This window comes from Anabrus simplex, chromosome 8 (assembly GCF_040414725.1).
Source record: "Anabrus simplex isolate iqAnaSimp1 chromosome 8, ASM4041472v1, whole genome shotgun sequence".
Lineage (NCBI taxonomy): Eukaryota > Metazoa > Arthropoda > Insecta > Orthoptera > Tettigoniidae > Anabrus > Anabrus simplex.
In genome coordinates this window covers 128,314,658-128,330,431 of record NC_090272.1, presented here as the reverse complement: position 1 = coordinate 128,330,431, position 15,774 = coordinate 128,314,658, and the positions used below count along the sequence as shown (strand labels likewise).

Genomic DNA, 15,774 nt, shown 5'->3' with positions numbered 1-15,774 from the left:
CGGTGAACGAGGCTTCTCCACTAGTTCCGGTCTCTGAACTTCTCTCCTTCTTCGATGCTTTCCAAAGTATGTCCTCGCTGTTCAGTGTCAGTCTTCACCATGTCCTTGTACCTGACTCTTGGTCGCCCTCTTGGTCTTTTGTCTTCAAGTTTTAGATCATACATTTGTTTCGGTAATCTGTTATCTCCCGTGCGTCGCATATGTCCATACTATCTCAGTCGCTGCGCTGTTATTCTTTCCTGTAGTCTTACAACTTGAGCCTGCTTGCGAATTTCCTCATTAGGGACTCTGTCCCTCCGTGTTTTACCGATCATGCTATGGACAAATCTCATTTCTGCTGCCTGGATTCTACTAACATCTTTATTTCTCATGGTCCAGGTTTTCTCAACCATAGGTCAGGATTGGTACGTAATACGTTTCATATATGACTCTCTTACATTTTGTGGTATTTTCTTGTTCCATATTATGTCTTTAATTATTTTGTAGAAGTTTCCACCTGTCTGAATTCTGTGGGAAATTTCCTTGTCTGTAGAACCAGTATCAGAGATAACACTTCCAAGATATTTGAATTGATGGTTCATCTGTAGCTGTTTCTTCTCCATTTCAGTGTGTCTCACTGGTTGTCCGTATCTTTTCATGACCATAACCACACTTTTCTCTTGGCTGTCCATAATCTTTAGCAGCTACTGTTCAGGAGTTTATTTGTTCATGAAGGTCTTCTTTAGAGTCTCTACACAAGCATATATCGTCAGCGAACAAGATAACTTTTATTTTCTCACCTCCAATGGTTTGGTGAATTTTTCTCTGAATCTCGTTTATCACAGTGATGAAAAGAAGAGGAGACAGAACACCACCCTGTCTTAACCCAAATTTTATATCAAATATTTGTCATTTCTACAGGTGTTTTGACTTTACTTGCGGGTATCTTCATACACATTCTTGATCCTATGTATCATGTCATCCTGTATTCCAATTTTCTTCAGTGTTTCCCACAACTTATCTCTGTTCACAGCATCAAATGCTTTCTTGATATCCAGGAAGGCTAACCACAAATCTCGGTTGTGTTCGTAGTATTTTCCCATTAACTGACGGACGGTAAAGATTAAATCAGTTGTTGATCTACCCTTCCTGAATCCATACTGTTCTTTTAAGAGGTTCTCTTCAATAAGGGGTCTGATCTTACGTTCTATAATTCTTTCATAAAGTTTACCAACTTGAGATGTTAAAGTGATGCCTCTATAGTTAAAAAAATTCTTTCTATCTCCTTTCTTGAAAACTGGAATTATGATGCCTGTTTTCCAATCAACTGGTATGTCCCCTTCTTTCCAGATCTTACGAAAGAGTCTGTAGATCCAATGTTTTCCAGAAATGCTCATAGCCTTAATCATTTCTCCATTAATTTCATCAGCACCAGCTGATTTTCCGGTTTTGATGTATTTCCAGACATATTTTACATTACTCCATGTTAAGTTTAACCCGTTGTCGGAGGCAGACTTGTATGTGATTGTACTGTTTTTTTGTGTAGGCTGCATGCAATTCACATTTAGCAATTCATCAAAGTAATATCAGTCTATTATGTATAATGCCCGGATTTATCAGGTTTACCGCACCATAGGCAGATGTTAAAAATACACTAATTTCTAATCACCGCCAGCAATCAGTTGGAAGACTCCACATTATTTGCTCATATACCTAGAATACGGAATAAAGGACTGTGTTAAGATGAGGTCGTTCTTCACTTTGTAGTGCCGATGTGTCTGGCGTTGTTAAAGGGAACTCTATAGAGGCTAGTATTTGACATTTCCAGACAACAGTAAATCTCGAGTAAGCGTTTTACAGAGCGTTGAGAAAGCCACTATCGGCTGATTCGGAAACACTGCACCACTCGCAACTTCCAATGAACCAAATAACAGAAAAAATGTTCTCAAAATTAGAAGTTAGTAGCCCGCAAACTTCCTCGTACCTCGTCAGAATAGCAATCTATTTCGATCACATTTTACGAAACGACAGATACAGGCAAGATAGAAGGAAAATATGGACGTGGGAGGAGAAGACTATCCTGGGTGCGGAACCTCCGACACCTCAGAACTGAGGTGGTAGAGCGCTGGCCTTCTGAGCTCAAGCTGGCAGGCTCGATCCTGGCTCAGTCCGATGGTATTTGAGGGTGCTCAAACACATCAGCCTCGTGTTGGTTGATTTACCGGCACGTAACAGAACTCCTGCGGGACGAAATTCCGGCACATCGCCGTCTCCGAAAACCGTAAAAGTAGTTAGTGGGACGTAAAGCAAAATAAAATTATTATTAACATTGATGCTTTGACGGCTCGTACTTATAGAAATGATATGGGCTTTTCGGCTTAAGCCCTGTCAAAAAAGGCGAAACTCCTTACGTTTCGCAGAGAACTTTGTTCTGCCTCTTCAGAAGAAAATATACAATAATTGTAGAAGACTTCCTGAGAAACAATCGATATTTTCCTCTGAAGTCGCGGAGCAAAGTTTTCTGCGAAACTTAGAGAGTTTCACCTTGTTTTCTTGACATGGTATAAACCCAAGAGCCCATAAAAATTCGTCGTTCGACATCCACGACACGATCTCCCTGATACGGGAAACGCAAAATGCGCAGTATTCCATCAAGGTCACCAAGCCTTTGTGAGGAGAAGGAATAATAATAATCGCTTTTGACAGAGGTCTTTTCCGAAAAAAGGTACTGACGAACTGACTAAACCGAGACGAACAACCACCGATCTCGATAGCTGCAGTCACTTAAGTGCGGCCAGTATCCAGTAATCGGGAGATAGTGGGTTCTAGTCCCCACTCTCGGCAGCCTTGAAGATGGTTTTCCGTGGTTTCCCATTTTCACACCAGGCAAATGCCGGGACTGTACCTTAATTAAGGCCACGGCCGCTTCCTTCCACTTCCTAGGCCTTTCCTGTCCCATCGTCGCCATAAGACCTATCTGTGTCGGTGCGACGTAAAGCAGGAAATAAAAACGAGACGAACAACCGAAGAGAAGACATGCTGTCTCCTGGACAGAGGACGTAAGCTGGCCCACTCAGAAAGAATGAGAAAAGTTTGGGCTCAAAAGAAAGCAAAACCGAGCTCGATAGCTGCAGTCGCTTAAGTGCGGCCAGTATCCAGTATTCGGGAGATAGTAGGTTCGAACCCCACTGTCGGCAGGCCTGAAAATGGTTTTCCGTGGTTTCCCATTTTCACACCAGGCAAATGCTGGGGACCTTAATTAAGGCCACGGCCGCTTCCTTCCCACTCCTAGCCCTTTCCTGTCCCATCGTCGCCATAAGATCTATCTGTGTCGGTGCGACGTAAAGAGAGAGAGAGAGAGAGAGAGAGAGAGAGAGAGAGAGAGAGAGAGAGAGAGAGAGAGAGAGAGAGAGAGAGAGAGAGAGAGAGAAAGCAAAGTTCACTGCCAAATGTAATAAGACGTGGTCCTCGATGGTCTTAGCGAATAAATAATAATAAACACTCTTCAATATATCAGAATACTATAACGTTGCAGGGAATTACACAACATATGTTTACTACGCGGGAGTGAAAAATGATTGACATTGTACTATCACACGTTCAAAATGCGGATAACTAATTCCTTAAGTGGCGTATCTTTCTTGTTCAATTTGCTGTACTTGTTCCGTCATCTCATCAAATACCATTAACGGTGTCCTGAGGGCACATGTCATTTATACATGTACTAAGTTAATCAACATTTGCCTGCAAATGGTTGTAATGCAACACCGGTCGTTTGTTTATGGTCCAGTCGTTTTCAGTGGATGAAGAATCTCGCGACGAAGAGTAGTTTAACAAGAAGTGTATCATCTCTTTAAAATCCGCTTGTGGCCACCGCTACATCCCTTTAAGTGTGCGTATGTGGCCACTGACGATGAAGAATAGTATGACAAGAAGTGTACCATCTCTTTAAAAGGTGCGTGTGTGGCCACGCTACATGTAACCTGGCATTATCTTGCTGGAATATTATCTAGGGGTTGGCCTGCAAGAGCGGACTACTAGACATAATGAGCACGTAAAGAGGGCGTATAACTAGAGGTAATAAGTGTCGTACTTACTAATACCCTAGACTATAACATCTACTCTTTATTGCTTCTTATATATCGTGTGCGAACACAATCGCGGCACGTTGCCATCAAATAGAGATGCGTGGCAAATGTGGCTTTGGAAACATCATGGTTTGCTGATAATTCAAGACAGCTAACAAGTTGCTGTTCTTCTACCGCGGTACGCAGACTCACGCTTTCTGTAAGTGAGGTTCGTCCCGATTGAGTTTTGCCTTCGACTAATATCTCCATCAGCGAATGACTTGAACCTGTTCGATTTTATCCATCCAATTTTATTGATCGTTCTATTGGTAACAATTCGACAGCATCATTCGTATTTAATACACACTAGGGAGCAAATGCTTATTCCTTTCTTTTTAAAGTGGTATTGGGCTACCCTTTAATTTGCTACGTCACCCACTACTTCGACAGACTATTTAGCAGTCAAAAAAATTTTCCCAGATAATATACAGATGTCCCAAAAATCTCCATACATAGGGAAAACGTTCTTTTCAATAATCCAAACATCTCCGTTGCTAATCTTAACACGGTAAATAATAGCCCTGTATTTATTGAAGGTATTATAGATGGGGACATGTACTTGGGAATGTTCGAGGACCAAGTAATGCCACTGGTACTTAATGAAGATGGAAAATCCCCAGAGTACGGTCAACGAAAGGGGGTGCTTTCCCATTAAGCACAATATATGGCAAATCCGTAGTTAGCAAATCATTACACCGGAAGACGAGGACCAGTTGAATTACCACCTCACGCCCCTTGATTTTTACGTGAGGGGGACATCTGAAGTCCGTTGTCTACCATGTAAAAGTCAATAATATGCTTCATCTGACAGTTCGCATCATTGAAGCCTGTAGCCAAGTGACGGCAGGCATCTTGCGAGATATTCGGCAAAACTGGCCCAAACCTGTTGATCTTTGTCTGCAACCGAATGGCCAACATATTCAGAACATTCTGTAAAGTTGTATTTTTGGTAACATTTAATATGAAACCTGAAACATACTGAAATGCAAAAAGCTTTTCTCTATGTATGGAGACTTTGGATGCTGTGTACAGGACCTGAATTGTGACACTGTCGTAGTCCCGATGATATTTTAGAGACTATAAGTAGGGTAAATTGTATTTTTGCTAGTGTTCATACTTCGAGCTGAGGTAGGCTTCCGGCGACGATGGGATGGGAGGAGGTTAGGATTGGAAAGTAAGCGGCCATGGCTTAATTAAGGTACAGCCCCAACATTTGGGTTTTGAAAATGGAGGAGCATGGAAAACCATCTTCAGGGCTGCCGACAGTGGGGTACAAACCCACTATCTCCCGAATGCAAGCTCACAGCTGTGAGCTCCTAACTGCACGGTCACTTGGCTCGGTCCTACTCATAAACTAATGAAATGAATGTAATTAGACGTATTTACTTAGCACATGGCGTTTGTGTACAAAATAACTCATTTTGTTTTCTCCCATAATCTACAGTATTCTAATTCACTGAATAGAATGAGACATTAGGCACAATACAAGATACGCACCCCTTCACTAGTTGTAACTGAGAGCCGTGCAAGAAGCTGCCAGGCTGTACTCTACTCCTTCACCTGTCTGAGCTGGAGGGCTGCTCATTACGCCGAACTGTGCCCGCTTTTGATATAAACTGTGCAGGTCCGGGAAAAGAAAAAAGACATCGAGGTCCGGATGCGGACCGCAGTCCTCCATTTGAAGACCCCTGCTCTCGGATGTGATACACTGATTTTTAGGCCGATCTTGTCAAGTCTCCACTAAAATTTCATGTAGCTGTCAAGGTTTGTGATCCTCTTATAATTGAATATAATGGATTTTAACGCTTGGCTGTTATGTTGAGTGTTTGGACAGAATGAATTTCAGAGTTGGCTACGTAAAATTCCTGGTTTTATTGAGATCACATAATTAGATTGTGACGAGTGAACCACTTGATTCGACAAACCAAGTCAACAAATGAAATATCTCACATTGGAACAAAAGACAAAAGAGAAAAGAAGCGAGCCTTAATAACAAAAGAGAAATTACCGAAGAGAAGTGAGGAAAGAATAGTGTTATCTATCTGCTGTTAACAGAGTGTTTTTGAGACATTTCTGGGTCTACGTTATTGGTTAAATGATCAGCGTATTGGTCTTGATTTCTAAGGTCCCGGGTTCAATTTCCGGTCAGCGTCTGGTTAATTCCTCTTACTCGGGGGCTGTGTATTTGTGTTCACCTTAATATAAAACTACTCGTCTTCTCCCCTCACAAGCTGTGAATCGTGGATCGCAAAAATACCTCCTCCTTTAAATCGTGAGGCAGAGGCAAGCGATAACGAACCCTTCGTACGAGACTTACCGGGAATATTACAGACAATTAGATGATATTCACCGAGCAAGTGGCCGTGCAGTTAGGGGCGCGCAACTGTGAGCTTGTATTTGGGGGATAATGGGTTCATATCCAACTGTCGACAGTCCTGGAGATGGTTTTCCGTGGTTTACCATTTTCACATCAGGCAAATGTACCTTAATTAAAGCCACGGTCGCTTTCTTCCCACCCCTAGCCCTCTTCTATCCCTTCGTCACCATAAGATCTCTCTGCGTCGGTGCGACGTAAAGATGACTGCAGAAAAAGGAAGAAGAAAAAAATCAATAGCAAAGTACGTCGACTGAGCTGTCCCGATGCTCCCGAGTAATAACTTCAGGCATGCGTCATGATCACCAACAGCGGCAGAAGTAACAGGCTAGTGGTAATGATAAAAATGAAGCAATAGCACAGTTAGACAACAATGAATATCAATAAACAAGATTCGTTTACAACAACTTAAATAAAAAAATAAACAATGTGCGTACCTGACATTGTTGTGTCGCTGTACATACATCTCGTGGAAGCGTGTCTGTTTGTTGGACATGTCTTGACATGCGTCCGCCATCTTCAGCATGATGCTTCGTTTTACCTACAGACAAATATTACAAATTAGTTTCTGAAAGGGGACACGACTATGGAAGACATTCCTTTAGGGATAAAACAATAAAAACACAGTGAATGATGTGCTATTTGCTTTTAACTGACCAATTGCTCATCTACCTAGATAGCATCTTCGCTGATTTCGATTGATTAATTTATTTAAAATACTGTTATGAAGTATTGCACGCCATTGACTGCAACAAAATTCCTTTTTTAGTTACATATTTAAATGTATTTAATGCAGAAATGGCTCATATGAATCATGTATATGCATTTATTTTTCTTTGGGGATGTCTTGCGACAATTCCTAGCAACAATGTCATTTCACACTGCTGTTTATTGCCTCAAATTGCTCCGTGTTAACTGAGGTTTGACGCGTTCGCTAGCTCTGGTCTGAAAGTATTGCTGGATTTTTTAATTTTCTTTCCACTGTGCATGGAGGCCCCGGGTTCGGAAATCGGCCAGATCAGGGATTTTTCTCTCGACCCGAAGGCTGGTTCGAGGTCACTCAGCCTACGTGATTAGAATTGAGGAGCTATCTGACGGTGAGATGGCGGCCCCGGTCTTGAAAGCCCAGCATAATGGCCGAGAGGATGCGTCGTGCTGATCACACGACCCCTCGTAATCTGCAGGTCTTCGGGCTGAGCAGTGGCCGCTGGGCACTGGAGTGCCGTGGAGGTTTTTCCACTGTGTATGTGTGCATTTATAGCTATGGTGAAAACTCATGAATTAACCCTAAGAAAGGAAAAGTGCATCTGGTTTTACATAACAAAAGCCTAAACAACACTGAAATTGCGAAGAGATTAAACTGTTGCAGATCAATCTGTAAGTCGCAATGTGCAGAAGCTGATGACCAGAGGAAGTATGGAAAATTTATCACGAAGTGCGCGCCCACACATTTCTTCGCCCAAGGAGGACAGAATACTTCGCCGATTAAACTGGAAAACCAGAAGTGCCACTTCAGTGGAACTGTAAAAGCATGCCAAGAATCAATGGAAGTTGATTCCAGCTCATGAGTTGTCAGGAAAAGACTCTGCGCAATGGGAATGAGGGATCGAATGACCAAGAAGCCAGTTTAACTGCTGCAATGAGGAAAAGGAGGCTTGAATGGGTCAGACTGCACGTAAACTGGACAAACGACTAGTGAAGAATGGTGATATTTTCAGATGAATGCCAATTTTCTATGCTGATGATAGACCGCAGCTCGTTAGATTAGAACCCAATAAAAGGTTGGATCCTGATTGCCTTGTGCGAACAATAATACATGCTCTATTGGTTATGGTGTGGGTAGCAATGACGCAGCAAGGTGTAGGAAGGTTGTACGTTGTTAATGGTACAATGGACAGTGATCTGTTGCCCTCTGAAGAACATTGCACGTGATGTTTTCTAGGATGTGCAGTGAATTTTCCAACAGGATCTGGCACCATTCCACACGTCAAAAAAGTTGAGTTTCGTTTATTTTATTTTTATAATACGATTTCTAGTTACTGCTGTAACATATCGTCAAAATAGATCATTTCAGATTCGTTCTGTCATGACTGAATTGGGTATCAGAGAACTTCCATGGCTGGGAAATTCTCCAGACCTTAATCCAATAGTGAATTTGTGAAGACTGGTAGGGAAAGGGCTTAAGAGGAAGCAGCCTTCAACGAAACTAGAGCTGTTGGAGGTGATTGTGAAAGTGTGGAACCATGAAATTGACGTCAGTGTCATTAGAAAATTGACTCCATGCCTGACAGAGTGAAGACTGCCATACGGGCCAATGGGGGTCCAACAAGATACTGATAGTAATTGTAGTATGACTACTGAATAAATCACTTGTGAAAAACAATATTTTACTGTATAAACAAATTAAATGGAAACACACTGGCGGGAAAATAATATCCAAACACCTTGAAATAATGAATGTAGAATACACAAATATGTCATGCTGGTCCATTAATAACCGGTGCAATCGCCTGACTGTTGAATGCAGGCATGCAAACGTGCATCCATTGTGTCGTACAGGTGCCGGATGTCAGCTTGTGGGATGGAGTTCCATGCCTGTTGCACTTGATCGGTCAATACAAGGACGGTTAATGCCAGTTGTGGATGTCGCTGGAGTTACCGTTCAATGATGTCCCATACGTGCTCGATTGGGGACAGATCGGGCGATCGAGCAGGCCCAGGCAACATGCCGACACTCTGTAGAGTACGTTGGGTTATAACAGTGACATGGGGGCATGCATTATACTTTTGGAAAACACCCCCGGGAATGCTGTTCATGAATGGCAGCTCGGTAGGTTGAATCACCAGACATCTGCAGTCAGGGTGCGAGGGATAACCACGAGAGTATTCCTGCTATCATAGGAAATTGCTCCCCGGACAAGAACTCCCGGTGTAGGTCCAGGGTGTCGACGCGGTGGACAGGAGGAATGCAGGCGCTCACCTGGTTTCCTTCTAATGGCGTTACTTCAGGAAATTCTGTGACCGTGTGTGTTTCCCTTCCTGGTGAAGCTCTAAAACTCAATTTTTCTACAAGATAATGTTCGGTCTTGCAGAGCAAGGGTATCTCTGGCCTGCCTTCGTGATGTCAACATGAGTCCTCGGCCATCTAGCTTACCAGAACTCTTGCCCATTGAGAATGGTTGGGACCAGGCTGTACGGCAACTTCGCCCAGCGGCAACTATGGCAGATCTGGAGGGTCAGTTGCGCAAGATGTAGCAGGCTCTTCCACAGAAGTGCATCCGACGTCTGCATGCCTTCATGTCTGACCGTATGGCCATCTGTCTCCATGCTAAGGGTGGTCCAACACCGTACTAGGTGCATCCTTTAAGTGTGTATTATCCTGCAATGAACTCTTGGTATGAGCAATATTTGTTTTGTTTTGTTTTCAGTACCATGTCCTGTTCATGTACTCACTGTCGTGCTCATGCCTCTCTCTGTATACCCAGCTGCCGTGACATGTCTCTGGATGGTGCGCAGCTACGTCCGTGGAGTGTTTACAGTCTGTCGCACGATGAAACGATCCTCCCTGCATGTGGTCCACAGGGATCGACCCAAGCGTACTCAACTCGTGTGGTATCATATATGGTGTCTAGTGTTGTCAAAAGTTGGATATCATCATCATCATCATCATCACTAGCTGCCAATCAAGTATTAGGCCAGGTGGCCTGTTACGGTCTCAAACCATCTTTTAGCTGGACGTCCAACTGATCGTGTCCCCCGAGGTCGGCATCGTACTATCTGTTTTGAAACTAGTTTCCTAGCCGTTCTGTTGATGTGGTCTCGCCAGTTTTTTCCTATAGGTTTCTATATAATTTAATACAGGTTCTAATTTTAGTTCTTTCATCACATTTTCGTTCCTTTCATGATCCCATCGTGTATATCCTGCTGTGCGTCTCATAAATTTTTATCTCATCTTCTCTCCTGATTGTTCATGCTTCAGTTCCATATGTAATAACTGGTCTGGCTAGTTATTTGTAGACTCGAAGGCTTGTGTGTCTCTGTATTAGGGATGGCTTCATTATTGAGTTCACTGTGCCTATGCATTTATTGAATTTCAGTATCTTATTAATAATAATAATTTCGTGTGGCTATTTCTAGCCGAGTGCAGTCCTTGTAAGGCAGACCCTCCAATGAGGGTGGGCGCCATCTGCTATGTATAGGTAACTGCGTGTTATTGTGGTGGAGGATAGTGTTATGTGTGGTGTGTGAGTTGCAGGGATGTTGGGTACAGCACAAACACCCAACCCCCGGGCCATTGGAATTAACCAACGGAGGTTAAAATCCCCGACCCGGCCGGGAATCAAACCCGGGACCCTCTGAACCGAAGGCCAGTGTGATGACCATTCAGCCAACGAGTCGGACAGTATCTTATTGGAAGAATTATATACGTCATTGTCGAAAGACAAGGGAGTAGCCGAGGTAATTGAAAGTGTTAACTCTTTCTAACAGTTTGTTCTTGAGATAGATCTTCTTCGGAATTGGTTCTTTACCCTTGAAAGCGAGTATTTTTGTCTTTTTCTGTAGATATTTCCATGTTTTATTCAGTGGCTATTCTACTGAGATGATCCTTTGTTCTGGCGAGTAGCACTTGGTCACTTGGTTATCAGCATATAGAAGCGTGTCTAATTTCAGGTGTCTGTTGATTGATAAAAATATGATTAGGTGATGTGGTAGAAGATAGAGTTGGAAAACAGACCCTATGACTATTGTATCCTCGGCCTGTCAGGGAGCGACCGTCAGGGACACAGATCTGATAGAACATTTGAACGTTCAACTGTTACCGATGATATCTTTCAAGTTACATAGATTATCATAAGGCGAATGAACATTTCTGCCCTGTGAAACAGAGCGATTCTAGGAGGAAATTCACGTTTCTACCCAAGAAGTAGGCTATGTAGGTGTGAGAATAAGGTATGGCCAAATTTCAGGACACATTCCTCCCACGAAGACGAAGAAAAAAGTTAAATTGACATGGGCCCGAAAAAGTTTTATTTCCATGTTAGAATTCATTTTCTACAACTGTACATAATACATTTGTAATGGGAAACGCACAGAAATTGAACGTAGCAGCCTACCCACAGGAAAGCCTTCGTTGGCGTTGATGCATGCATACGTAATATCGAGGGATACACAGCACATCCGGCATTCAGTGCGATGTCGGCTTCATGCATGTATCCAGTGTTAACGGAAGGTATTTTTCACATTTCATATAAGAAATATTTTCATGTACAATTCTGGTATGTTCTGTTTCTGTGTGTTTCATATGATTAATGCACTATGTACAGTTGAAGAAAATGTGTTCTAAGATGTAAATAAAATGTTTTCGGACCCATGTCCATACAACATATTTTCTTCTATTTGTGAAAAATGTGTCCTTAAAAATTTGTCCGTACCGTATTGTTCCACATGTGTTATACGAAATACGTACTGAAATGCAGTCTCATATTTTGTTTTACTTTGTACTTGAACTTAAATTTGCTGTACTGACGCTAATATTCTTTAACCGGTCAGATGTACAGTCTGTTTGGCATAAACTCTGTGCATGTTGCGTATAGCAAACAGAATTCCATAGTGGAATGAATGAATGATAAGTTATTTCAATCCTGCCCCTTAAAGGGGCAGGCAGACCGTCAGCTGAACAAGCAGCTCTTTGGCCTTCGTATTTGGATATATTTACAGAGCGAAAGTGAACGCTGAGTATATATGTATTGCACATGCATTAAGGGGAAACGAATAATAATACATGACGTAGGGGCTAAGGTAACCACAAGAGGACTCCGGGAGAGAAACCCGCATCGCAACCCGCATGGATTGAATCCGCATTAGTCTCCCGTTTATTGAGCAAATTTCATATATTTGTATACAATTGATATAACGCTAAGTACAAAAATTATACAAAAGATACAACACAAAAAATGAAAATTCCCCTCTTGCTTGTAGTTTTACTGAACACTGAATAAAACGAAAAGTCTGCCTTGCGTGTGTTCAGACAAGCAGATGAAAGTAAAATAATAAAGAAATAGCAATGAAATAATGTGTATAAAAACTAAAAGTTCTTCTTGGTGCATTTCTTAATACTAACACTGAATAAAACATAAAAGTCCGCCTTGCGTATATACGAGTAATTAAGAAAACAAATACAGTAAAGATACACTATAGAAAAATTAAAAGTTCTTCCCTTACGTATAGATTCACTTGGACACTGTATAAAATGAAAAGTCTGTCTCCATAGGGGTTGGCGATTTGAGCTTACTCATTCGGTTAGTACTGAACTCTAGTAGAATATATACATCTCCAAAATCAAATTACAATTGCGGAGTGTCTGTTCAAAAGGCGCTATTTACTCCCTAAGTTGGGGAAAACGCAAGGAAATGTATCATAAAAGGCACATGGAACATACCCATGATCGGGTATGGTACTACTTTTAAAGAATTACATCTTCTGGTCTGGATTGCTCAAGGAATTTGATACTATTCAACTACTGCAATGCATGTGGACAAAATGAAAATTATTTTGAAGTGGAAATTGTACATGTTGACCGTACACTCCTCAATTATTTATTGCCTGTAACCTCATCCATTTTATCGTGACAATGACTCTTTTTCAAATAATTATAAATATTGAAGGTTAACATCTTATTTTGGAGCTTGAGATGAGGTAGTATGGAAATATCACTAAGGTAAAGAACTCTTGGTGAACTTGACCAACATAAAAAAGCAACTAAAAGGTTCATCTAAGTAAAGAGCTCGCAAGGATGCGTATGATTTATAAAGAAGAATCCAATAGACGGGGCATGAACCCATTAGCTTCTTACTTACAGGAGGGTACATTATAATATCATATCTAGGTATAAATTTTTCTAATAGTCTTTATCATTAACTCATTAACATACCAGTAAAAATACTCTTCTCAGCATGGGAAAGAATAAATTTCAACTTATCGCTAATAAAGAGTTGATGATGTATTGCGTCTCTCCCCCTTTCTAAATTTCCCATGCACATATGGGTAGGCATTTGTACATCTAATAAAGCCCCTCCTGTACCTCCTGCCGCTACACGTTATACATGTCTGTGGATCACTAATTACTACTTGTACCGCAAGCCACGTCATTGACTCCCACAAAACAGAGTTACGGGAACTCTGCTTTACATTCACGTAGAAAGGGTGCACATGATGTATATTCAAAGCCATGCTGATTTGATTTGTATCGAATTACTCACCTCTAACTCGTGTAGCAGAGGGAAGGAAGTTGAAGAGGACACAGAAATATGGGGGCGCTTAGAACATTTACAAAGCTGAGATGTTCTGTAAAGAACTTACGCGTCCCTTGTGACCAATAGCAGTCGTTGGAGGTTAAACAGAGTGGCATCGTTACTAACTTCACGCTGAAGTGGTCGTGGTCTGAATTTATATCAATGCATGTGGGCTTTTCGAGATAGAAAATTATGCCCATTACATGTAAAAGTAGAAAATATTTAGCTTTGATTACGTAAAACTGAAGCTTAATTCTTGGGGTTAAACATTACAAATATTATTATTCCTATAACATTTAAAGTATCCCAAAATTCAGCTTCAGTTCAGCTACTATTTTGTAATAATAATAATAATAATAATAATAATAATAATAATAATAATAATAATAATAATAATAATAATAATAATAATAATTGTACTGTTTGATGAACTACTTCCCTCCTTTGATCGTTTTATATGGCCTGGCCTTTGTGTTGTTATGCTTGCAAGGTGTGTGTGTGTGTGTGTGTGTGTGTGTGTGAGAGAGATAATTTTTTCTTTTAATCTGTATTCGTGTAATTGTATGCTTTATTCTTGATCTACTTTACCTTACGAATAATGAAGTTATTATCACCCTTATCCCTAATGACGACTCCAGAGTAAAAGGGAATTCGTTCCCGCTCTGGAGTACCTATCCTCCCGAAGTTGGCAAGTGTATCTCTTGGCTCTATGTTCTATGCCAATGAGAGTCGGGTCGCTTTGTGCGTGACCCTGACCTTTCCTAGGCCGGGGGTTGCTTGGAGAGTTCGTTGTCATTCTTGGACTTGAGCTCGTACGCCGCACATAGAGGGCTGCTCCCGCCTCAGGCCCGAACTAAGTACACTCGGGCATGGAGGAAAGATTGTAAGATTTTTGGTGTGGGATCGAGGTGGTTGAAAGCTAACTTGTTTTGAGGGCATATAGGGCTGCGTGTGTAAAGCCCTACAACTAAGTGTTTTTAAGGCTCTGGCTCAGTTGATTATTGAAAGTTAAAATCTATGTTCATATTCTAGTCTCTGTAAAACAGATTGCTGTGATCTCTATATTTATTGTCTTATTGAATGGGGACAAACACTTGTAAATATTATTTTGGGTTATCTTAAATGGTTAGAAAAATATTGACTCTCGAAGTCTCCTTTGTAATCACCTGGAATAGGCTGGAGAGCTTTCGTACTATTATTCTGCATGAAGAATGTGAGGTGCCAGTGTAATTTTGGAGAAGTTAAAAGTTTTTATAAACCCTTCTGGCGTGTAAGCCTAGTGATTGTAATTACTGTTTTAAGATTCGTGTTAATTTCTCAGGATATCCTAAATTTAAGATAATTGTCATGTTCCCCGAATTACGTGGTACTAGGCCGGTATTGTGAAAAAACAGGGAACTCTCTCCTCTTCTTGAACTTAATAATTTGACGAGGTTTTATTTCGCGAGGACTTATACCTTCTACTATGTGTTGTGAGGCTAACGGGTTAAAAAAGAAAGGAACTCCTCTCCTATTAGGTTACCATGTAAGTTATTGATTTTATTTTAGTGTGTTAATTTAGTCGTTTAAAGACGTTATGTTAACGGAGTAATGCAAATTAGTCCTTTCTAATATAATAAATCTTTGGCTTCCTAAACTATTTGTGCTATTCCGTCCAGGGCCCAAGGCCCGCTCCTTCTTTCAAAACGGTACCAGGGTAATTGCAGGTACAATAATAATAATTCCTGTTCGTCTCTTTGGCTGAATAGTCAGCGTTGAGGCCATCGGTTTAGAGGGTTCCGAGCTCGATTCCCTGCTGGCGTTTGTTTGTCCCAGCACTCTCCTATTGAAACCCACACAACACAATGCGCTAACAAGCACCACAGAAATACGCGATAGTGAATACGTCCCTCCCATGGGTTAATATCTGGAAGAGCATACGGCAGTAAAAAAAAGGTAAAGTCAACATATGAGAGACAGCTTACACACATGATCTCACTAGGGTGTGAGAAAAGTGGAAGAA

General features: G+C 41.4%; 1 protein-coding gene across 3 annotated transcripts in view; it reads right to left on the bottom strand.

Moving 5' to 3' along the window:
• Ac76E (adenylate cyclase type 2 Ac76E) overlaps positions 1-15,774 on the bottom strand; it is a 1,381,264-nt gene that overhangs the window by 389,484 nt on the left and 976,006 nt on the right. For all 3 annotated transcript variants that reach the window (XR_011018659.1, XM_068228989.1, XM_068228988.1), the window contains one exon: positions 6,918-7,021. Coding sequence is in view for 2 of the 3 variants with exons in the window: in XM_068228989.1 (XP_068085090.1) it covers positions 6,918-7,021 (104 nt within the window). In the remaining variant the exon portion in view is untranslated. The remainder of the gene's footprint in view (positions 1-6,917; positions 7,022-15,774) is intronic.